Genomic DNA, 25,594 nt, shown 5'->3' on the forward strand with positions numbered 1-25,594 from the left:
AAGTGACTGAACACATAACTGATATAACTGAGCACCTGTGGATGTGGTCAACTTGATAGCACAATTTTTGCTGTATTTTAGATGCAGGTTGGGCAAAACTTGCTTCCTGAATGATTGGTTGCGCTCCATAACATGAACTGGCACTCAGTTTAGCAGACCTAACCTGACAGTACATATTCTAGCTAAATCATGGTTGGTGAAATTTATCATTGGATTTCCATCACAATGCTGCAGAAGCACAAAGGTGATTTTAAGTTTGGTTTTGATGAAGGGCTAGTAATGGTTAATTTGTTTGTTTGTCTTCATAGCTATAGTAACAAACTCTGCATGTTCAAATGGAGCGAACCTATAGCTTAACTTAATTCTGAGTGAATGACTGAATGAGTTTCACCTACATCGTAGAGGCGCCTTGCATCTGAAAATGCAGTGGTATATTTTCTCTGCTGGTGCACTTCAGAGGAGTTTTATACCTTTCCCAGATGTCACAATAGATTGTAAATTATACAGACAGTTCCTTGGCCTTCATGGTAAGAGTTTGATCATCTGTGGCACTTGATACAGAAATGTTTTGCTCTAAATCAAGTTCAGCCAATTGAACTGATCGTGGGTGGACTCTAATGAAGTTAAGAGACATTTCAAAGATATTTAAAGAAACCTAAATGCACTTTTAAGCAATTTGGAGAGTCACTGCTCATATTCTATGAAACTGCTACGCAATGGAACCGGGGAATCAAAGAATCATAGAGTATTTTTACAAAATAGACTTTCTGTCACATTTCAGTGTGTTTTGGTGATTTTTATCAGTGACCAGCAAGTAACAAGACTCCAGCAGAGTTTGGCTGATGAACAGAGAGGCAGAGAGTTTGGGTACACAGAAAGCACTGCTTTATTGACTGCACTGGACTGGACTGGACTGGATTGGATTGGGACTCCACCAGATGAGGGTGGGAGTTGAGGACAGGTCAGAGCTGGAGAGTGGAGAGGGGAGGGGCTGGAGAGAGAGAGTGGGTGGGTGGGTGGGTCATAGTGGGACGCAGCCGTCTTTAAGGCAACACAAACAGCATGCAGATACAGTCACAGGAAACATTGTATCATCATCATCATCATCATATTGCTTTTCAAAGTCTTGCTTAAAACATCGAAATTGTACAAAAGGAAGAAAATAGGTTTTTCGCACTAATGAAAAATACATTTTTTGATTTTCCCTCCTACAAAGAAGATTCTAATACAAGAAAATAAATATAGCAAAAAAAGCCAAAAAATAATTTAAAATAGCTCTTCTTTTTCATATATGTTCAATAGTTCTCTTTGCTATTAACAAATGGCACAACATTCTTTGAAACAAAGAATACAGAAGGATAAACTCCTGCAACATTCATATTATCGTATTGAAGAACTGATGCGGAGTGGAGGAGTAACTGGACACGACAGCAGAGATTTCAACACCTTTATAAGGACAAATAAGACAGGCGGAGGAGGAGCCTGCGTTGGGCTCTGCTTTGATTGGAGAAGATGCTTATTGGTATTGTTGTGTAAGTGTGTCTAATAGGAAGCAAGAGAAATCTGGTGTTGCAGAATGATACCCAATAAGATTATTTTTTAACAAGTGCTGATTGGCCAACCTATGAGCAGCTCATCCAATTACTTGAACCAAAGCAGATAGATAAGTGCTTAAAATTGTAACATTAACATATGCACACAACAAAAGAGGAAATTCTTGAGTGATTATTAGAAAACAGAGGCAGTAAAATGATCTGCACAAAATTGTATACATATATATGAAAAACAGTGGCTTTTTAAGTTGCCAGAATTTTGCAAACCAAATCTTGACTGAATTCTTGTTTCATTTCATAATGTTTCTGAACCTGAGGGAGGAAACTTTCTGAACTGCAGGTCAGGAGAGGGAAACGAGAATTTCCTTATTAATGAGAGCCAGAAAATTGCCTGCTCTGCACTGAGCTGACAGGGAAAGAGGGAGGGAGAGAGAGAGAGGGAGTGACGGTTAAGAGGGAGAGGGAAACACAAAAGGCATAAAGGCAACATAGATGAAGTGTTGAGATGGGTGTAGAAAGAGAAAGTTCAAAGAAACTGATAAAGATAGAGAGAGAATGTTCCAGTTCCCTCAAGGTGAGGAGGAAGAGAAGGAGGTGAGCAGAAGAAAGAGCCTCTTCCAGGCTGCAGCACAAGGTTGGTCACCTCACTGGGGAGAGCAGACCGCCTGCCGGACAGTTTTAACTACAATTAGCCCAGACACTACCTTAAAACACACATAAACACACATTCACACACTCTGTCTCTCTCTCTCTCACTCACTCACACACACACACACACACAGACAGAGGGGCTGCAGTTTCCCCAATTTATGTAATCAAAACACGTATTCCTTGGCTGTGCATATCAAAGATTGGACAGTTGAGGCAGATAAATAAACTCAGGCTTTGAGGAAACAGATAAACGTTTGTTCTCTGTGTGAGCTAAAGCAAAGGAGAGACAGAGGAAAGAGAGAGAAAAGATCAGTTGGGTTACGAAAGAAGAGAAAGAGGAACGGGATGAGAGGGAGGGAGTCGGGGAGGAGAAAGAGATGAACATAAAAAAGAATGAGGAAAACAAGAGAAATTGAGTGAGAGATGCAGTCAGAGACAGATTGGTCAAATTATGAGTGAGAGAAAGAGCAGAGATAGAAACACAGAGGGCCCCTTTACAAATGGCTTTAGCATGTGTCTTATATCCACACTGTGCCAAGAAACAATTTATCCAGATCACATTTACACCTGCTATCAAACTGTCTCCGGTGCCTGTGCTGAAAAATCAAATCAGTCTTTCCTTCCTGCAGACGCCTGCCCACCTCCTTTAGTTTTATATACAGTAACTGGATAGCGAGCAGGATAAGTTGTTTCTGATAGTTCTACCAAATTTTGAGTTAACATGCGAGACATCTTTGCTTTGCGTGTCTACAGGATCAGTGTGAATGCCTATTTTCATTTCCATAATTGTTGTATGTTGGACTGGAAACACAGTTGCAGTTACATTTTGGTTTTAATGTGGCTACATGTGGCTTGGACCGTGGCGAGCAGCGCTTCAGTGCTGGGCACATTCAAACTTTAATTTGTATGTATTTAATCTCCCTGAGCACAATCTGATCCTCCAAGGAGCCTGATGTTAATGCCAGATGTAATGGGGTCTGAAGACATTGGATGGATTTTGATAGAGAAAAAATACAGAGAGAGAGCCAAAGAGCCAAGCTGTTTCCATCCAATTGTCAAATGAATTTTTATGCAAACCTGTGAAATATCACACAAAATAAAATGCAAATTATGTGCATATCCATTAGCTGGGTTAAATCAGCTTCTTGTCAAAAAACCAACATAAGCAGAGAAAATGGACAGAATCTCAAGGAATAATTAATACTGTCACTACTTGCAAGTGTCAGGTAATGTTGGCCGAAAGACAAGAAATTCCCAAGCCACTGTTAAACACTTTAGCAATGAAAACCAAAACACCCACTGGGCCAATCGTGCCATGACATGCAGATGTTACTGTTTCCAGTCTGCTTTTTCTAATGCAATTACATAATTTAAAAAAAAAAAAAAAAAAAAAAAAACTTGGAAGGAAACTCAGTGATTGAGACAGAGAGAGAGAGAGGTAGGGTAGAGAGAGAGAGACAGAGAGAGAGAACTGAATGTACAGAGAAAGAGGAGAGGGATGGGTGTGGGGGGCATAAGGAGGGGAAGGGCTCGGTGTTGTTTATATTAGCTGCTTGTTAACTTGACTGTGCGGACAGGCTGCAAACAGAACACGGGAAAGAACAAGTTGTCCTCTTTCTCTCTCTGGCTTCAGTTCAGTGAACGGCTCCCCGCCCTCCCTCTCCATCTCTCTCCTTCCCCGCCTCCCTTTAAACCTCCTAGTCTCCCTCTCCTTCCCCCTCCTCTCTCTCTCTCTCTCCAGGCCAGAGCAAAGCAGAGTGCAACGTTTCCCCTCCTCACACACACACAGACACATATACAACACGTGTCTGTCATTATTTGTCCTTAAAGCTACAGAGTTCCTTTTTGATCGTCGTATGCTTTGTAATTTAGAGCCTTGTGTCGGCTGAGGAGGTGGGCCAGCGAAGCAGGAGAGGAGAGGAGAGGAGGGGAGAGGAGAGGAGGATTAGTTATTAGGGAGTCAGGAAGGAGCATGGAGGAGGAGAGGGGACACTGCTGGTGGTGGGAGGAGGAACAAGGGGAGAGATGGAGCAGGGAGGAGGTTGGAGGGCAGAGGCAGTAAGATGCGCAGTTTGTGCAGATTGGAGTTTTAGTCAAACAAGCGTTTCTCTGAGGCAGAGCTGCTCCCGAGGCAGAGCTAATCTCAGTGGCTGAGGTCAATCTCAGTGGATGAGGCCAAAAAAAAATTGGTGTGTCTGGCAAAGTAATGTTAAACTGAAGCCAAGTGGGCAAGGCAAGAGATAGGAAAGTAAACAGAATTATGAAGCATGGAGCACTTGACACTACGTGAAAGATTTCAATTTAGCCAAACTAAGTTAGCAAGGTTAGCCTAGCTATCATTGCAAGTAAAACTAGACATACCAGTCTGTAACTGCACATTAGCTTGCTGGCTAGCTTGCCAACTTTTCAAGATTATGAATGCCATGGTCATTAATGAATGGGAAAAAAATCATTGCCATTGTTACATTTTAATTTATATTTTGAGCCTTCTCTTTGCCATTCATGTTTGCCAGTCAGCTTACTTAGTTAGCTAAGTCTGTCTTAACAAACCTTGCAGCCTACATCTTTTATGTGGTTAATTGGAGGTTTCACCCGTAGCTAAGTCATCTAACTCATCCTGAACATTTCAAATGATGACACACACCCAAGTCATGATTTTCACTATAGATGGTTCTCTCATTGATCTCCAACACAATTAAGTTGCAGAGAATTTATGATGTGTTCAGGTTGCACCACATAAAGCTGGTCACACACACAAAAAGGTTTAACTCAACCAATGAGATCATTTCTGGTTCCAGAGCAGCTTGGCCTCTCAGAAACGTTTATATAACCAAAACTCCAGTCTGTGCAGTGTGTGTGGGTTACGGATGTGGAGACCAAGAAGCCATACTTTGCTGTAACGGAGAGGAGAGCAAAGCGTCAGTAAAAACAGAGGAAGCAGATAATGAGTCAGCTTTCTAGTTTCGTACAAGCCACGGCGGCCAGCTAAAGCGTTACAAAATAAAATAGTAATAAAAACAGCTTGCAAAGGCTTTTTCAAAACACGGAAAATGAAAATGTCTCTAGTACTAGTAGTAGTAGAACAGTATTATACATTATTGTAGGTGTGTACACACTCCAGCTAAACAGCAGTAGGCAGGTGGGTGGGTTTGTAGGGCTGGCGTAGGGCAATAAAGTAAGGACTACACAATGTCCAAAACAGGAAGCACAGATTGTGATTCTGTGACACAATGGCCAAGCAGTCCAGAGATGATTATACCAGTCTGTGTTCCCCACTGGATAAAACCAAATTCTCAGTAGGAGGGAAGCAAAATGGCTGAAGATGTGAAGTGAAAGCAAAGGGAAAAATCCACAGCATCACCAACATTATGATGTGTATATATTCCCTGTTTGGTATCATACCAAACAGGTATCACCATGTATCATACACTGAGGAAACGGAGCCATAATATACAGTCTCTTCTCATTAATGTGCAGTTAAATTTTTTTTTGTTGATGGATTCAACTGTGGTCAAGAGTTCACTGAAGTGCTTTGAGTCTAGACAGATCTGATCAACAGCTGTAATGTAAATATGGGGCTATGTTTGCCAAGACAGCACATAAAACATGTACAACATGCTGCAATGTGACGAGACCCCACTGTCCTCGGTCGTCTGGATAACAGTTGCTTTCACATGAGCCATTTTGCATCGCCAGCTGAGTTAAAATGAATGCTTACTGTGTGGGACAAAAAATGGCCTCAGAGAGGAGTTGTGGCATCAGCTGAAATTTATTCACTTAAAAATATACAGCATTGGCCAATCCTGACTTCACTGACCCAACGACAGCCTTGAACCAGTTTTATATTGAATAAAGCAGCTACCACAGAGGAAGAGAGACGTCCTATGAACAGCATCCTGATGCCCTTCTGGCTCCCCAAAAGTGCCTTGGTGCAATGATCATTTTTTGACCGTTATCTTAAAATTGGGAAGGAGATCAAATTTTTCACCAGCCACATTGCCTGATGGAACCCAAAATTCAGTGACAATTTTCATTATTTCACCAGCCAACACATACAAGTGGTGCAAAAATGGTTGTTGTTTACGTTACAAAGTGGCTGGTACAATAGAACTGGCTCCTGCTGAAATTTGCCAGCATTTGGTTGATGGATGGCACTAACCTGCCATCCTGCTAAAAAAATAAAAATAAAACGGTTCAAACATTATCTTTGCACAGGTAAGGAAGATCTGAGGAGGAACCCAGTTCTGTTTGTGCAGTGATGTCTTTCCCGTGAGCCTAACAACAATATCAGCAGCAGATACTTGGTGCAGCAGCAGCTCTGTGAGCGCCGGCGATGATCCAATCAACTGTGGCCTTTCCAGCTTTTCACCATAAGTTTAGGATGACTGAGCACATTGGTGGTTGCATCGTTTCTACCTTGTTCTTACATGAAGCTTAATGCCTACCAGTTGTTTCCTTGGTTGGAGCATTCAAGGTATGTGAGGCATGACAACCCCTCAGAAGGGAGCCATGTTTTCACATAACAGTGTATTACCCATAATGCTTAACATGTTGACCATGCAGTCCAAATGGTAAGTGAGCGCAGGAGAACGTAATTTCCGATAATCCACTGGATCTGCTGCTGATACTGACACCCACACTCTGCTCTGAGACCGAATTTACACACCAATACAAATTTTAACATGGGGTCAAAACATTTGTTCATGTGGATATCCAACCTGAGAGAGCCACCAAGCTGTTGTAAACCTGAAAGGTCATCAGACTACATTTTGGGCTGCGTGCCAACACCCACACTAGCATATCATATAGGAGAACAGGGATGTGCTGAACGACAAGCTGTATGCCAGTGGATATTGATAAAAGAACCAGCAAAAGACTCCAGTCTAGAGTGTCTACGAAGCGGAAGGAGAGGGCATTGTAGCCACACTGTAAATATATGATAATAACCAGTTTGAATTTACTAGGGCTGCACAATATACTGGGGAAAAAAATCAAAATTGCAGTATTCACAATGGCAGTCTTCCCAGTTATCAGAAGCTGCAGGGGGAAGGCTGTTCCAGGTGGCTGCCTGGCAAGGTACTGCACTGCTGTGCAGAATCCCTGGGATAAAAATCAAGTTACAAACGGGACAGAGTCCTTTTGTTGTATTAAAAAATATCAAGTCCTAAGCATCAGCATCTCATCCAACTGCTCAAATAATTTATGTGGAGGAAATTAAATTCAGCCAAGTAGTCAGAGAAAAAAATGATTTTGATTTTTTTTTGCCAGCATTGTGCAGCCTTAGTATTTGCTACTACATGTTAAGGCCATACATGAGAGGCCTTGTCTAAGAACACTGTCTACAAAGTCAGGCTACTCTGAACACTGAATATTGAAACCAAGTTTACATTTCACTGTCTTAGCAACATGTGAATGGGAACACCGCCCGGCGGAGGGTTCTGTTGGGTGTGATGGTACCCGACTCCACCCAAACTCTTTTCAGACCACAAATGTAAGCACTGTTGCTGTTACTGTTGTTGTTGTTGCTGTGTGTGTTGTTATGGTCGGTCTCCATGGGGGTGGTGTAGTTTTAGCCATCGTAGAAGTCCACAGTTTTCCATCTACCCTGCACCTGTCTAACATTACAAGCATAGCAACTGCTGTAGACATAACTCTTCTTATTAATGGTTATGTGGTGGAGCAAAGTCAGTATCCTGTAACATAAAAGCCTGACTTTCAAAACTCTGTCAGACTACTTGTTGAGCCTGATGGTGGCTGAAAGGAAACAAAAACCTCTCGAATTGTGGAGGAATACTTGCGTGAGACTTCTACGACAGCTGCATGCCAAGGACAAAGGAGACAAAGATGCTCCATGTCTCCAGTAATAAATACTCTTCTGCTGTTAGGGGGCTTTCACTCTGAGTAAGTACATACTTCCTGATGCAGTTAGGACTGCATATACATAAAAAACTAGTCATCTTGTACGTTACAACCCTGTTATACCAGCTCTGGAGTGTGTGTGTCTGTGTGTGTGTGTGTGTGAGTGTGAGAGAGAGAGAGACAGACAGAGAGAGACAGAGAGAGAGAGGGACAATGTGTGTGTGTGTGTGTGTGTGTGTGTGTGTGTGAGATTGTGTGTACATGCATTACACACATACACAGTTCAGCAGCATTTGGCTTTTTCTGAAGGGGATTGTTGTGCATGTGCATGTGTGTGTGTGTGTACATGTGTGTATTACGGTAGGTTTAATGACCATCACCAGCCAGTTTCTGGGGCAATGGGCTGATACTGTTCACCCCCATGAAAGCAGATCTGCAAGAGTCCAGGTGCCTTGTTGGTGGAGGCACAGTGGGCATTGTAGAGCCTCAACACCTCCTGTGGCCCAGCAGGTAGCGCTGTTACATCACCATGTCACCACGCCTGAGCTTGCGGTGCTTGTGACTGAACCGTGTCAAGCTGCTGGATCAAGCCAGGCTGAGGCGGGCTGGAGTGGACTGAACTGAGCTGGACTGGACAGCACTGGCAGAGTTGTCTGACATCCTCATCTAGCATTTTCCATCTTAAAAACCAGAGACGGAGCGTATGTTCATGTAGGTGTGTTTGTGTAGATAAGAAGTTAAAAATGCTGCCTTGATTACACAGATCTGTTCTTTGGCGTGGTCACTTCAGAAGACAGCCAGATGGGTAGAAGCCGTCCACAGAGAAAAATAGGGGAAATAGATCACACTTGCAACTCTGTGCAAGCCTTCACCCATCAGGCTTGGGTCAAAGAGCCCCCATAAATACGTTTCATGATTTGTTTCCCCCTAATTAGGTTCCGCAGAGGTGCAGTTACTCACAACCTAAACAACCTAAATGCAAGAAAGCTTAGACAATCACAAGAAAGCACTTTTTGTGTTTGACCATCTACTTGATGTCTGAATTGTCCTGGCTTGGAAAACCTCACCTGTCTGGCACCTAATGTTCACACAAACATGAATCATTTAAGACTATTTAACCCAGAGCAGATGGTCATACGGATTATACTGAGAGAAGAAACATGCTCAGTAGTAGTTTTGTAGGAGTTCAAACAGTGACGCTTGCCAAATAAGGAAGTTTCTAGACATACACACATCGCTTTATATATATATATATATGTATGTATATATATATATACTGAATATGATATAAAATATGTATATATATATGCATCTATGTCTTACGTTGCTTTTTCGATAAATTTTGTAACCTTTTATTCTGTTTTTAAAGTTTTTGATTTTTTTTTTTTTTTTTAACCCCTGAGAAAATACCGTGGACTGCTTTAAGTACAAAATACAACTCTCTGAGAGAACAACAAAAAAAGTTTTTCAAAAACAAATTTACAAACAACTCAATTAAAGAACTTAGAGTGCAGGCCTCTGAAGCTGACCGTTAACATTTTCAACATTTTCATCATTCATCTGACAGGAGGAAAACTTGCAGCAGAGCCATTGATTCAAAGAGTTTGGCCACTGCAGTTTTCAGTGGCAGCTACGTTAGTGCCATAATCCTGCTCCTTGGCTGTTGCTCACAATATTACGGAGGGCAAAGATACACACGGGTCATCCAGGTACTTGCAAGGCACAGCTAACCTGTCTTTCTTAGAGCCTGTCACCTTAAAGCTGCACTGTGCAGTTTTTGCACATTGGTGGCCCAAATGGCAGTGAGATGTACCTGTTTGAATTTTAGGATTCACTACCCAGAAATCATGTAGTGTGACATCAGTAAACTGTGCACAGAATGTTCATGTGTACCAACCCAGCCATTCTGTGTCTGTGTTATTCCAAAGGTACTTAAAAGGCAAAAGATCTAATATATTTGATAAAAAGTATAAATTATTCCCTGTGAGGTCATTTGATTCCTTGCATTTTTACCTTTTAAGATGCTCATAAAAGTGCTTTTTTCCCACTTGGATTCATTACTTCCTTTGCAGAAAGGTTTCCTTCCACTGACAATATCTCATATCAGAATTTAATTTGGTATTTAAGTGCAATAAGGAATTTAAGTAGATTTAATCTACAGTGACTCAGTGATGTGATGCTCTTCTCATGAGGATTAGCCTTTGTTTTTTACCTAAAAATTTTGTATAATGCAGCTATAAGCTATCGATTCTTGACATTAACTGACTGTTGACAGTGGACACAGGCTACAAAAAATACAAAATAGAGATTGTTTTGCCAACAATTTAAAAGTACAAGGTTTGGATGGTATTTACCATTGTGTATCTAGCAAGCATCTTGTTTTTTTTTTTTTTTTGTTTGTTTTTTGAAAATTCCATTTCTCCGTATGAATGTATTGTTGCAGGGAACTCTTCAAGTTGCAAGAGCAGGGGTATGACATGGTGCTCAAAATGCAACCTGGCCCAACTCTCTTCATCAATGGCTCTGAATGTCAGTGATCTATTTAAGGGGGGCACAAAACACATAGGCAGCACGTTGCACTGATAGTACTTTGTGGCTCTGCTTTGCTAACAGATTCTTTGTTGATTAATAGCAAGTGCTGTGTTTATATCCTTATTTCAGGCACTAGACAATTGTTAAGGTGGCAAGGAGCCCGATGCTGGCTACACTCAGTAACCAATCCCAACGGGATTTCCTTCGGTTTGATTGTTATAAATTAGATTGAGAAACGACTGATTGATTTACTCACTGATTGTTTGGTTGATTGAGAAGGTTGGGGTTTTATGGGGGGAGGCGAGGGGCAGGGAGCGACAGAAGGCACAGAGTTTCTAGAATAATGTTTCTCCAATGATTCAGGCTTAAAAAAACTAACTCCGGATTAGGAAGAATTTGAAAGCAGCTGACAAGAGTCAGATCAAATATTTCAACAACGGCTGTGAAGAAAGCAAATGGATTTGCTTATGTCAGCATGTGTGTGTGTTGTGTGTGTGTGTGTGTGTGTGTGTGTGTGTGTGTGTGTGTGTGTGTGTGTGTGTGTGTGTGTTTGTGTCTGTGTGTGACAATCTGAACACCAGGGTTGGGGTCAGACTATTTTCTGTTCAGTTATTTTAAAACTGGAAGAGTTGTAGATCTGTTCAATCTATGAAGACAGTATTGAGAAATAGTGAAATATTGAGAAGGGCTTGTTTCTATTATGTGAATTTCAGATTCGGTTTAAATTTGAACTGATTGTGAATTGACCCCAACCCTGACTTAGCCTGTATTATACACACAGGTGTTTATATTACAGCTCCTATGACTGTAGCTAGTTGTGCTTTTCAAAGCCAAAGACATATTTTTTCTGACAACTTCTGTACATTTTCAGACAAACTCTGAAGTGAAATTGTCTTTCCACTGAACATAATCAAGAAAACATGGACTCATTGGATGCATCTTAGGTCATGAAGACCAAGAGTAAAGAAGACCCTGAAACCAGCTCGAACAATAATGCCCCGAAGTTTTCATCCCCAATTCTGGCGGTTACCACAAACAAGAAGGCTGCCAGAAAAGGATACTTCAATGCCTTTAACAAAAAATCTGAAATACCAGAACAAAACAAAAAACTAAAGGTAATGTCCTTTTCTAGTTGTTGAATGTATAGCATCTTACGGTAAGCTAATGACAAACTATGGTCCGGTGGAGTAGCTATATGACAGGCTAAAAGCTACATTCAAATTCCCCCAAAAAACAAAGCAGGTAAGAGCGTTAGACTGAAGAGATTTTCCACTGGTAAATGACAGGGATTTGGTTGAACAAAACCATCTAGCCAAGGTGTTTGATACTGTATACTGGGCACAGATGGAGAGACAGTTAGCCAATGGGACTCAAAGACTGGGACTCTGCTTGGATAACTGCGTGTGTGTATGTGTATGTATGTGTGTGTGTGTGTGTGTGTGTGTGTGTGTGTTTGTATGTGTGTATTCGGGTTGATGGCATGTTTGTGTTTGTGTATGTTCAAGAGTCTCAGTTATTTATGATGCCAGCACGCTCCTTCTCAGCAGGTCCTCATTCCCAGAATGCAACTGCGGCAGGCGGAGTTTGCGTCCGCTGGAGCGTGTGTCCAAGTCGCTTTGCTCACCATCAGAGAAGTACCCGTCAGTCTCAGTGGCGTCCAAGAGGGACGCTTCCTTTCCAGGGAGGGGCACATGCTCTGCAGACTCCGCCCCCACCAGGCCCCCACTTCCGCTGATGCCCCTCACTCTGGATTTACCCTGGCGGGACAGGCGCAGGCGCAGGGCACCGCTTCGTGGGACTGCCCCTGCCTCAGGAGCCATGACTCCTGGGCCGGAGGACAAAGGTGGGGAGGAGCCCACTGTGAGGCTGTGGGAGGATCCAACCACTGCCCCAGTCCCATTCCCAATCTGGATGTTGTCCCACGGGCCACGATCTTCCGAGATGTGACAGGAGTCCATTTTGGAGATGGGAGGTTGTGGTGGTGGGTCCCGCTGTGTGTCTACGCTCCTGGTCTGGTGATGCTTAAGGTGGTGGTGGTGGTGCAGGGCCTTGGAGGAGCCCCTGGACCGTTCCCCTCTCCGGCCCACCTGGACCGGCTTCTCCTCGGCCACGATGCCCCAGGAGCTCTTTGCAGTGGAGGGGCTGCTGGCGGCCGAGGTGGCTGCGGCAGAGAGCGGCGTTTGGGGCTCAGTGGGATTGGTGGATTGGGAATGTCCCCGGGCACGGGGCTTGTTGCTCCCCCGGGGTTTGCGGCCCAGCTGGGGTGTCTTCCAGGTGGAATTCTCCATCATCAGATTCAGCAGGCTCTCCTCGCCCTGCAGGAGCTGGAAGAAACAAGGAGAGAAGGAGCGGGAAAAGAGGAAAGGAGAAGAAAGGCAGGTATGGAAGATAAGAGGAGGAGGGAGACCAGAAGGGAGGAGGAGAGTGGACATGGGAGAGTACAGGAAAGGGAAAGGGGTGGATACAAGAGTTTAGGGGAGGATAGGGTAGGATACCAGACCAAGTCAGAGAAGGAGAGAAAAGAGAGTGAATCAGTTCATCTGAGGTGCAATAGGATTTTTACTGCCAAAATGACCATAACTGTGGAGGTCTGGTAGGACTATGGATCAATACCAATGACTCAGTGATTACTTCACTGGCTGTCAAAACTCACTTTCCAGCCTATATTGTCAAGAAGCAGATGACTAAGCAGTATAGTTATTTTGTTATTTTATAATGTATTTTATAATGTTATCAGCAAGATCTTTACCTAATGTCATAACTTTGAAGAAGTGGCTTTATTAGTTGTGTTGATTACAGGTCACCATAAGCTGACACCAGGAATTGTCAGTGTTGCAGTTCCTAAAGAAGCTTCAGCTAACTGAATTTTGATGGAGCGCAGGCTAAACGTTATATGCTAACAGACTACATCAACCAAAAAAAAAAAAAAAAAAAAAAAAAAAAACATCAGCCAATGAAATTTGTACAGACTGCTTCAAAATTTGGAGCCCTGTCCACATGCAATCATGCAAACATTATTTGCTAACAGGATCCATCAGCCAACAAAAAAGACTACGTCAGCCAATGAAATTTGTGCAGATTTTGTTTGCCTTTTCTACTTTTTTATTTTTTTCAACCTCCCACTCATTTTTAAAGAAATGCTTTCTTGTTTCTTTTTATCACCATTTTTATTTTGTTCCTGAACACATCACTGAACAATGCCATGCATTCTGGTCTGAGCCCCCTGCCAATCGATACACAAACAGAGCAAATTTCTCAGAACAGAGGGTCAGCCACAGTGCAGCTCCACTCCAACCACTAGTTCCTCTATTTGACAGATCAGGGATCAACAATGAGAAGAGATTAAAGCAGCAATGAGCAACTTGAAACTTTTATATGCCTTTTATTGACACGTTGAGTCTGAAGGTGCTAACCTTCAAAGATTGCACTGAATCTAAACAGGGTCAATAAATGGTGTATGAGTGGAGCTTCAAGGTATGAAGGACTTATTCTTCTGTACTAGTCCCTGACACCTGACAAGTACTGTTACTCAGGCACTTTTACTTGATGTGGGTTATTTTCAGGCTGTTTTTCACTCTTCATTATTAGTCAATGATGCTATGATAAGTGATAACTATGAGTAACAGTTTTCCAAGCACAACACAACTAAGTACTAAAACTGACAGACCGTTAAAGTTGTACCTTAAAAAATGCAAGAGGCACTGGAAGTTTAGTATCTAAACAGATGAGCAGGATCTAAGCACAACAGGCTTTGACTCAATATGACACACATTGTTGTCAGGCAGGACCTGGCCACCTGGGGATGTGAACCTTGGACCGTTGTATCCCCAGATGAGATGTCTTACTGACTGTGCCACTATGAAGACATAGTTTTCCACACATCTTTGTACAACTTGAGGTAATAATGTCACATGTACCAGATTAGGGTTATTTTTGTCTGTTCAAAATAAAATGTTTACCACAGTCAGTATGCTAGTGATAAAAGTCTGAGAAAAATCACATCAATCTCTTGGTCTCAGTTGTACTGTCATATTTTGGTGAAGTTTGATCCAAGATTGAGCAAAAAAGAAAATGTTGTGCGTACAGTACAAATTAGAGCAAGATATTGAATATCACTGAAGACTCACCGTTTGACCGATTTGGACAACACCTGGAACCCTTGATATCTAACACCTGGAGAATATTGGGGTCAATTTTGGGAGCTTTTGAATGACCACTTTTGGGTTAGGGTGAGACATACATGTTAACTGATTTTGCATATTTTGAAAAAATATTGAGTGATAGACTTCTGAATTGACCATAGGTTGCAAACCTTATTACACACCAGTCAATGTGCTGAAAAAATTCTGCTCTCTAGGACCTACAGTGTAATTTTAATTATGTTTTTAGATCCAAACTGCAATTTGGATGTGTGTTTTGCAAGTAAACCACACCCCTTTTCACCAACCATGACCAAACTTCATACGAAATGCATGTGATCCAAGTACATGACAAAAAACATAGATTTATATTTTTTTGGTTTAATAGCTCCACCTACAGTTGGAACATGACACAATTTTTCTACGTATGCTCAAAACATACTTATCATATGTGTGGTTTGAGTTTTGTATCAATTTGACAAACAGTTGACGAGATATTTCTGTTTATAACAGTTAGCATTTTGCATATGGTGCTATTACAAATGGAGCATATGTGGTTGAATAATCTGGTTTATAGTGATAACATTAAGCTGTAACAGTGAAAATGTCAAGGCCTTCAACTTCCAGGACTCCAGCTATTGAATGCCTACCTGGTCAGAGAGCAGACTGGCGCTTTTGTCCTGGTGTTGGGCACCCAGAGCCCACTGGCTCAGCATGTCATCAGCAGTGATCTGAACTGACTGGGCCAGCCAGCTGTCAAACAGAGAGTTATCCAATGGGAAGGACTTTGACAAACCTGTGGGGAGGGAAAGACAGAAAGAAGTGGCAAGGGAGATTGATAGGTGTTGAGGGAAAGCGAAAATGAGAGATGTTGGTTTGGAGGAAGAGAGTGAGAAAGGGAGGAATAGAAAAGGGAGAATGAGACAAAGCATATAAGTGAGGGTTGCTGCATTTCAGAAATAAAAAATAAAGAATGCTGCTGCACTAATTCAGAGTCAGTGGAGATGTAGGGAATTATCTACCAATTACACTTAAAGTTGGAGGCATGAATAGAGCAAGAGCAGCAAGACCTTGCAGACCTGCAGTACAAGATTTACACCTAAATTACAAGATTTGTTTTAAATGCAGGTTTGGATTCATTTCACTGTCACCTCACTCATTTATTCAAAACTGAGACCGCAATACTATATAATAATGATTAATGATGAGGTTTTTGATCGAGATATAAAAAAGTTTGAGTATTTACAAATAACTGCATTCCTTGAACTGTCTGAAAATGAATACAGCCAACACGGGTTGAGAGGTTAAGGAGTTCACTGAAAAACAGTGTGTGCTTGTTATTTGACGTATTTATTTGATTTTTTGTCAGGGAAGCTGAAAATATCTGTTCTTCTTCAGCAATGTCGTGCTTCACACTCATACTTGGGACTTCTGCTGTTGGTAACTGAAGTGGAGTTTGGCCAGTCGTGAGGACAGCACTTTGATGGAGGGCAACTCTGCTGTGATTAAGAGAAGGAAGACTGTCATCCACTTCCTCTGTGGATTGGAGGAACTCAGATTGCCAATCCTAACCTTTAGGCTAATACTCCTAAATGTTTGAAAGTAAAAGCTGCTCTGTAATTGCATTCTTGAGAGATTTATTTTCTCCAAGTCACATTGAGAAGGACACAAGTATTCTCTTGGCATTCTTGGACTTGATATTTAGACCCACTTCATTTGGTTGAGGTCTTTTTTCTCATCTCAGGTTTTGTGCCATAAAACAACTGAACAGATTTCCCACTAAATCTGACTCAGAGGCACACAAAGCAAAATGAAGTGCAGAGACTAGTCTTCCAGGCAGTATTCTCATTTATATATTATCATATTCATATGTATCTCAACATAAATGGAGTAAATGATTTATTGAGGCTGAAATTCCTCACGTTTAAATATTCTATAATTTGACCACATCTTAATGTCTTAATGGCAATTTGGGGTCTCTCAGAGGAAAGGAAAAACAAAACAAAACAAAACAAAACAAAACAAAACAAAAACAACAGCCTTGAGACATGTACAGCATAAAGTGATAAACACAAATTCCAAGATTGGCGTCCCTGTCGCTTCATCAATAATGAAGACATAAACCCTTTCTACAGCAGAAATCCAGTTTCTTGTCTTGGTCCCAACAATGCATTCTCCACGCTCCGGTTTGTGCACAGGACTGTCACAGCCCAGGACTGTGTGTAGTGCAACTGTGTGTGTGCTTGTGTGTGTGTGTGTGTGTGTGTGTGTGTGTGTGTGAATGTGTGTGTGTGTGTGTGCAGGGGGTTGCAGACAAAGCTGCCTGTGTGTGTCTGTATAATTAGGAGATTTTCATGGCTCCTTTTCTATCATTGTGGGCTGTAAAAGTGCTGCCAAAGCACTACATGTCTGTCTGTGGCATTTTAGTCTTTCTAACTGTGACACACACATACACAATGCAGGGAAGGCAGAAGTGCTTGAGGCAAAGAGAGGGTGGTGATGGTGTTGGGGGGGGGGCATCAGTTTATGAATTGCTTCTCTCCTGTTCCCACAGAATAGGGTGCCAGTAGTTTTGACTGGATTGTCTTTTACTATTTACAACTGTCTAAAGGTAGAGGCAGAACAGCTTGCAGCACACTGCTCATCCATAGTTTTCAACTCTGCCATCTTTTAAAAGAGTTTTCCAAATGTTTTTATGTCAAGGACTCCCAAAGCACATGCACAGTACACCATGGACTTAGGAATCCCCGCAGAGGATTTTTTGTTGTTGTTTGGTTTGGAGAAAACAAATGTCATTGCCAAATTGTGATCAAACTAGGCTCACTGTTAATAACAAAACAGATCAAGATGGACATCCTTAGAGAAAATGTCATGAGTTAGTTAATTTATTGCTCCTTTTGCTGGGTTCCCCCTGCAGCCTTCTCAAGGACTACCGGTCACCAGACACCAGTTTGAAAAACACTGTTCTCTCCATGGGGCCCCAACTTTAACTTGTCTTGAATCCCAAATCGAAACACCTAAGGCTGGTTTGATAAGGTTTTTTATTTCACACAAATTGACCAGTTTTTGCACTATAGGTGAGAAATGAGGGGGAAAAAAACAGTGTGGAGGCTGTTGTGTGTGATTAAATTGGTATATTGGCATACAGTAATTATCCATCTGTTTTTATATTTAGCTGGAAGTTCCTCTTGTGTTATATTAATGACACACTTGTGCCATGTATTGATATTTGAGTTTTCAACTTCATTTGCACAGATGCACATTTGAGGTCCTCTGAGGCGTGTTTGTTCACCCCCTGTAGGTATTTTGACTGGAACTGTTCTGTCATGTTCATATTGCAGTCACCTCGCAGATTAAAACACTGAAAAACACGACTGATTCCTGCTCATTGAAAAATTATTTTGCCTTTTCCAGGGTCTTTTTTTTCCTCTTCAGCTCCAGATATCGGATGTATCACAGCTTATTATCTTCAGTATATCACAAATCACAGAATCACCTGTATTGTGATACCATCATTATCGTGGGTATAATATTGTGATAGTATCGCCAGTTACCGAGTGATTCCCACCCCGACTTTACATACTACAGCAACCACTGCACTACTGTCCCAATGTAAGTGTTATTTTATGAAAATGTTTTGATGTTATTTGCTTTCTCATACCTTGTTACCTTGTCTCATATGTCCTATTTTATTTGAATAATGTGATGCTCATAATAAACCTGACTTGACTAAAAGATCACTGTGCGTCTGCTGCGCCCGCTGGCTGTAAACCAACCCACGATACCATACAAATATAATCAAAGATGCAGATATTGTTGAGTAAGGAATTCCACACAAACACATTACAAGCATAAAGGCAAGTGCATACAAATCTCCTGGCCCGTGCTGAACTCTTTTCTCTAATGGTTTCTCTGTTTTCCCCTTCCCCTCTGTATCTTCTGTGCCCACAATGATCTGCCAAACAGGACGACAGGAGGTGCTGTTAGTGTGGCTTTAACACCAGCTGTCCTCCACACACACACACACACATACATCGAGCCAGTCGTTTCCATGACGCAGCATGTCTCTGCTGGAACCGGGAGAGCATTGAGGGAGGAAATAGGTGACGAAGAGAAGAAAAAAAAAGAGACAAAGTGGTGTGAGGAAGACAGGAGGGTGTGATGGAGGAGAGTAGGTGATTAAGGAAGAGGAGTGGGGAATGAAACCTGCAATATGTGTGCAGTGCCTAATTTACACCATTATGGTCATTGGTATTCATGTTGTGTTAACCGCTCCACTGTCTTCTGTCATTTCTGTCATGTACATGCATAATCTTGACATTATTCTAACAATACTTTACACAGTCATCAAAATTTTTTATTGTCATCTTGCCACATTTCAAAGTATTTTGAACTATACTGAAACCAAAAGGCTGATGTATCTGGCATTGATATTTTTTTCCCTACAGGGGGTGGTTTTTTAGTCTTACAGCTAATCCTTTGCCAATATCTCCTCAGTCAAACACGGGACAGTATAACATGGAGACATTTTGAGCATAATGATGTTGGAGGACCAAATTCCTCAACAGGGATCAATAAAACTTAATCCAACATAAAATCTGACATGTTAATGTTTTGATTTTCTTAGAAAGCTGACTGATCAGCATACACTAATACACATTTACAGGTCCTGACTCCTCCTCTCTGCCCTGTTTAGCAATTCACAGCTAACACATCTTAAGCTAAAGTGATGTGATAATAGACCAGGCCAATGCTAGGCTAAGACTGGAACATTATGCTAAGCAATGCTATGCTACAGAAGCCCTGGCACAGCAAAAAATGTATCTACAGCCTTCCTCACGGGGCTATATAATGTACCATCAACAGTCAGAGGATGGCTAGCCTTCATACCTGTGCATTGCAGCTTGCGTCACAGCTACTGAAAGCCTCAGGATGGCATTACAGATCAGCTAATGTGGCGGCTCATGCTAAAGCAAGGGTTCACCAGCTAGTGCTGCTAAGGCAACACAGGGTGAGGAATGCACTAGCAGTAGGGCAGGGCCAAGACTATGCCTGTGTGTGTGTGTGTGTGTGTGTGTGTGTGTGTGTGTGTGTGTGTGTGTGTGTGTGTGTGTGTGTTGCTAGGTCTAAAGCCCTCACTACAGTCTGACGATTGTTCTCGGGTGCCAACCGTCTCCCTGGAAACTCCAGCCGAAAGACAGAGATAGAAATAGATGGAGAAACAAAAACAGAGTGAGGGTGCTGCAGGAGCTACAAGAGAGTGATGTAAAGACAGATCATCTCCTCTCAGAAAAAAGTGACAGAGAGTGAGATAAACACCTGAAAAAACTGGGGGGTAAATTAATAGGGTATAACAAACTAATAATGACTGGAGTAAAAAATTCAGCTCCAGACATGAAGAACCCATCAAACCAACCTGTCAGAGTTGGTCTTTACAATCAAGGGCCTCTCTGCTGTACTTGAATTGGCTGTGACCACAGAGTTTTGGATAGTATAACAACCTCACACTACTCAAGTGTATATTTTGGAAAAATTAAAGTTCTCCTGGCAACTCTTTGACTGTCCTCCTGAGTCTACCTGGATGAAAATGCCAATCTACATGAGTCTTTTTCTTGAACAGGGAAATTGAAAGGGCTTTGGAAATGACTTTTAATTCCAACACTATCACAGAACAAGTTGCACTGACCAACAGTGTCTCTGTCTCTCTGTGGCTTCCCTCTTGGTCTGTTGGAGCGCTCGGGTTACAGTGTGGGTCATCTTGATCCCACAGTTTAGCCCGATCAGGTCCTAATATGTCACCCCTGATCCCAGGATTGACCCTGTTCTGCTATGGAGGGTCACCTTGGAAAGCTGGGGATTTAGCGGCCTGGCTTTAGCCTCAGCCAGGATGGGCTCGGCTCCTCTCTGATTTGGCTTATTATAAGTTTAGGTTAAATGGGATAAATAAGCGGACTGGGACATACACTAGTCTTTCAAACTGAAAACAGGTGGATATCATTTATTCAGGAGGTGGTATAATTACAACACAGCTGAACTTGCCTGAGACAGAAAAACAGCCGGACATGAAGGCGCATACAAATTTGTGTTCAGTCATTGTGGCTTTGCTTTATTTGCTTTTTTTACACTCTATGCAAGCCGGGGTGCATGAAGATTAAACAGGCAAAAGAACCAGAGGTTTTAGAAGCTTTTCTATAACACACACACACACACGCACACACACACACACGCACACATGCACATGCAAATTGCAGGTAGTCATGCACTAGAGGATGGTGTGCAAAAAAATGTGACTAATTTGGCCAGCAAGCTTCAGTTCAGGCAGTCATGTCAGCTGCAATATTAAAAGGAATTTAAATGCCCCCCTTGAAAAATAAACTCATTATAATTTTTTTTTGCCTCTTAACCTACAAGATTAAGACAGCAGAGTAAAGTGGGAGCCAGTGAGCTGCCATCACATTCAGATCAAGGGACAATTAAATCTACATGTTTCTGCTACAAATTAAGCATGGATCTGTCAGGAATCTGGGCTTGTTTAGCAAGAAGCGGTACACAGATGAGTGCATTAAGTAGGGTTTGTGGTGTTTGTCGTTGCAAGATGTATCTATCTGAAGAGCGCCGATGTGCCAAAAGTTGAGATATTTTTTAAATCCTAGTGTGCCTTGTAAGTTTTCTCCCATGTGAGAATGCTCGCTACATGTTACTTGATACGCGGCATAGATATTTAGTTAAATCCTTATTTGAAGAGGTGTTCATGACACTGTCATAGCATGACACCACAACTGCCATAAACATCAGTGAATATTTATGACTGTCATCACCGACTGTCATTTGGTCAATTATGCCACTTTCCCTGCAAAGCTGACATTGTCTTTGTCATGACAAGCTGACATTTTGTTTATGTCGTGACAACTTGACATTATCCAACATTATGACTGTTGTCACTGGTGATCACTCATGTCACTTTCATTGAAAAGTTGACACTGGTTGGCATGTCATTGTCATGACAACTTCAGATTAGCCAAAGCAGTGCAGCCTGTCTTAACCATAACACTGCAGGCATGTGTACAGATGCTGTTTGGCAGTGTTGTCAACTCTGCAGGGAAAATGATATAATTGACCGAATAAGACAGTCATAAGCATTCAGTGATATTTGTGACAGCTTTCATGTCATGGTTATGTCAGTCTGATAAACACCCCGTCACATCAAGTGTTACTGATATTTATATAGTTCTATGATATTTTGATTATTGGAATATTATGAATAGGGATTACAGCTATGCATTTTCCTTTTTGAATAGATTGCCATTTCACTTCACACCTTACTTAATGTGATCGCTTCATGGTACCTGGGTCTTGGTATATATAGTGTTCCCCCTTTTGTTTCTTAATGCTTGGTGAAGGTCTGTGACCAAAATATTGCCTCCACTCGTTAAATTATATAATATGCAGGTGCAGACATTATGCGGGTGTTTTAAGAGCTCCTAGTGCTCCAAAATACACTCAGCTCCAAGGGCTGCTGGGAACATTAAACAGCATCATTTCCTCTGAGAGTAATGAGTAAAAGAAAAAAAAAAAAAAAAAATGAAGTCGGCTCTGTTACGAGACATTCCTGACATGAACCTGATTACATTTCATCTTTAGTAACGAGTGAGGCTCACTTGATGCATTAAAGGGTGACACCTGGAAAACTCCCCCATAATCCCCCTTCTAATCACCGCTGGCATATGGCTGTTGGAATCCCACTAATAAACAGTGGGGAGAGGGGACAATACATGTGAGCGGAGTTATGGTACATGTCTGTCTTCCTGATCCCAGCACACAGAGAGGAAGACAAAGCCCTAGGAGTCAGTACCAGGCCCGACAGTGAACAGATGGCCTGACACACAAACACACAAACTGAGACGGGTGCGTGCACAGACACACACACACACACACACACACACACACACACACACGCACACACAAATGACACGGCTGCACACAACACTAGCACATCACATAAACAGAGGGGCTTGTTTGTCATGGAAACACTCTGTGAGTGATGATTTCCCAGCATCCACTGAACATCAAGTTACATTCCTCATCTGTCAGCAGTCAGGTGGAAAGAGAGACAGAGAAGGAAAGATAAAGAGGGAGGGTTTAGAAGAGAGGAAAAAGAGAGGGAGAGTGAGGAAAAACAGAGATAAATAGAGAGCGAGAGGGAGATAATATCAGAACAGGAAGCAGTCAGGCAGAGCCAAACAACTCTCCCGTCCGCTCTGCACATCTCCTGTCCACCGTTATCGTCGCTCTGTTTATTGATCATATTCACATCGACAGGAAAACACTGTTGGCCCTGCAACGCTCAGCTCTGGTTAAATAAGGAAATGAGGGACAGCCCTGCCTTACTGCTGATAGTCGCTGTGTGTGGGCGAAAGCTCAAAGCATCATGGACAGATTGTATCTTAACTGTATTGTCCTAACATACAAATGTACATATGATGGTGGACCTGATGCTGTCTACATGCACTGGGATTTCTGACAGCCAGTGCCAAAGCATGGTATGCAATGGTAAGCATCAGCTATACATTGGTCTGCATCTACATGGTACTACTAGATATTAATACACTGGATGTGAGCCAGGAAACATTACAGTTCCCAGGCCATGTTTTCCAAAATCTATTGTACTGCCAACCCACCAACCCAAGTCTAAAAACTTTTCCTAAAACCTGGAGCTACTCTTGAGAAAAGAAACAGTGAGTGAAACTGACTGAGCAGAGCGATTCTCTAGATTTCTAGATGTATAGGTATATTTCATAGAGTAGAAATGATGGTAATGCAGACAAATTAAGCCCAGCTGCATATAAAACCTACTTATGTGTTATTATCCTACAAAGTACGCCTAACGGTGTGTTGTCAGGAGAGCAGCTGCAGGGTTCAGCCCTTGGTGACAACATCAAGTTTTGTTTCAGCTGTTTCTAGCTGTGAGAGAGATGATCTGATGCTCATAACCTGTGCTTGTGTTTGATCATAGGAAGGAAATGGATGGGGGTTTTGTATATAACACACCTGCGTGGTGTAAGTGTGTCAAGCTGTGTTATTTATGTGTTTTTTTAATAATTTTCATACATCTTGTGTATTCTGTGATGATGTATCCGCTCTGCTAGTTCCCGCACGTTGCAGCCATGGGTTGTTGTAGCCAGAACTTGCAATTCTCCAGCTACAGCAATTTACAGTTATTGATCTCTCTCTCTGAGTTTGATTTAACAAGTGACACAGCTGCCTTGAAAGTTATGGATGTTGGACTTTCCCACAAGCACTTGAATGCAGCGTATGCACTCGTGACGGACATCCCAGGTGTAAATCGCCACCAAAATCTAATCAAGTGATGCTTAGGCAAGAGCCTGTCAACACATTCCATCCCAATCTCTTGGTCACTTTCTCAGATATATCGTTAACTATCAGACAAACAGACAAAGATGAAAACAAAGCATCCAGCCAGCAGTGAGAAGTACAGGAACTGGGCTTTAAAGGTGATACCTAATGATACCTCATGGTGGAGAGTGGCTGGCAGTGCTGCTGCTGTTTACTGTACACTGTCTGCTTGTGTCAGTGAGCTAAACACCTGCCTGGCTGTGTGCTGCCTCAGTCTCTCCAGTGGGCAGGCTCACAGTGGTGAACCCCTGGATGTTAGCAGACATGTGGAGGAGCTACACAGTCACTAGGGGTGCCACACGCCTACTTTTCAACTGGTGTGCAGATGCTTTGTGTGGTCCACTTAGAAGTGTTGACTGACCATTGACCAGTAAAAATCATTCTGTAAATAATATTGCACTAACTGGTATTTTCTGCCTTGTGGGCAGGTATTTGTTGCTTTCACAAGCTAAAAGTGTTTTAAAGGCTCATGCCCACAGCATGGGCAATCTCAGCCAATCGAAAATGACCACATCACTCAACGTGGGTGGGTGTTTTATTCGGTGGGCTTAGCAACCATATATCATATTATTGGATTTACATCATGGTGATAAAAACTCAAGTGAGGCAGGCATGGCTCACTCTACCTCTGTGTATGTTGTCATCGTTGTGCTCGGATCCCTCTCCACATTGTTGGAGCCAATGAGCTGTTTAGGTCTCTGTATTTTTTGCTTCAGTAAACACTAAATAGCCTCGCTGCAGAAGCCAGGAGGCAATAAGATGTTTACTACACTGGAAGAGAATGTATAAGCTCATCCCCTTGAAAAAAAACAACAAAAAAAAAAAAAACCTAGCTACTTTCTATAAGCTTTTAGCTGTCTTCCTGATCTCCTGCCTTTTGCTGTGTTGCTCCATGTGACAGTGAACACTGGAATGATGCAAGTGTCAGTGAATCATGATGGTGACACCTGCCAATCAAAAATGTGTTGTTTGATATCCATGCTATTTTAGGCCTGTTAACAATGTCATGATGCTCACTTTGATTTAGCTACACAAGGCATTAACACGGCTGTAAATACTCCGCCTGAGGATCAGTGTATAGCACATTTGAAAGAGAAAAGAGAATTTTCCTACAGGCTTGAATAAAGGATTATCTTATCATTAGCATTATTAAAAATGCCATCCGCTGTGGTGGTGAACTGCATTCACTGGTGTGCATGAGAGCTCAGAGCGAAGGAGGATAAATGATATCAGTGAGGAAAATTAGTCATCATAACTCAGGTACGTGTTTCTTAATTAGGCTCACAGCGGTTAATCATGTTCTGTGCCTCTCCGTGCAGCCTATAGCATTTCAGGGAAGTGTAGGGATATTCATAAGTTATTAGATACAGATAAATAGAAACAAATATTATATAAGGACATGAATCCACCCACACCATGGGCTACATATAGAGGTAAGTCACAGTG

The 25,594-nt window shown here is 42.0% G+C and overlaps 1 protein-coding gene across 1 annotated transcript in view; it reads right to left on the reverse strand.

Annotated features, from left to right (window-relative positions):
- Positions 1 to 868: 868 nt before the first annotated feature.
- jade2 (jade family PHD finger 2) overlaps positions 869 to 25,594 on the reverse strand; it is a 233,188-nt gene continuing 208,462 nt past the window's right edge. Inside the window, exons 13-14 of the mRNA XM_030068583.1 lie at positions 15,385 to 15,530; positions 869 to 12,919 (exon numbers count right to left, since the gene is read on the reverse strand). Of these exons, the coding sequence (XP_029924443.1) occupies positions 12,113 to 12,919; positions 15,385 to 15,530 (953 nt within the window). The 3' untranslated portion in view covers positions 869 to 12,112. The remainder of the gene's footprint in view (positions 12,920 to 15,384; positions 15,531 to 25,594) is intronic.

The sequence above is a fragment of the Myripristis murdjan genome, chromosome 14, assembly GCF_902150065.1.
Source record: "Myripristis murdjan chromosome 14, fMyrMur1.1, whole genome shotgun sequence".
Lineage (NCBI taxonomy): Eukaryota > Metazoa > Chordata > Actinopteri > Holocentriformes > Holocentridae > Myripristis > Myripristis murdjan.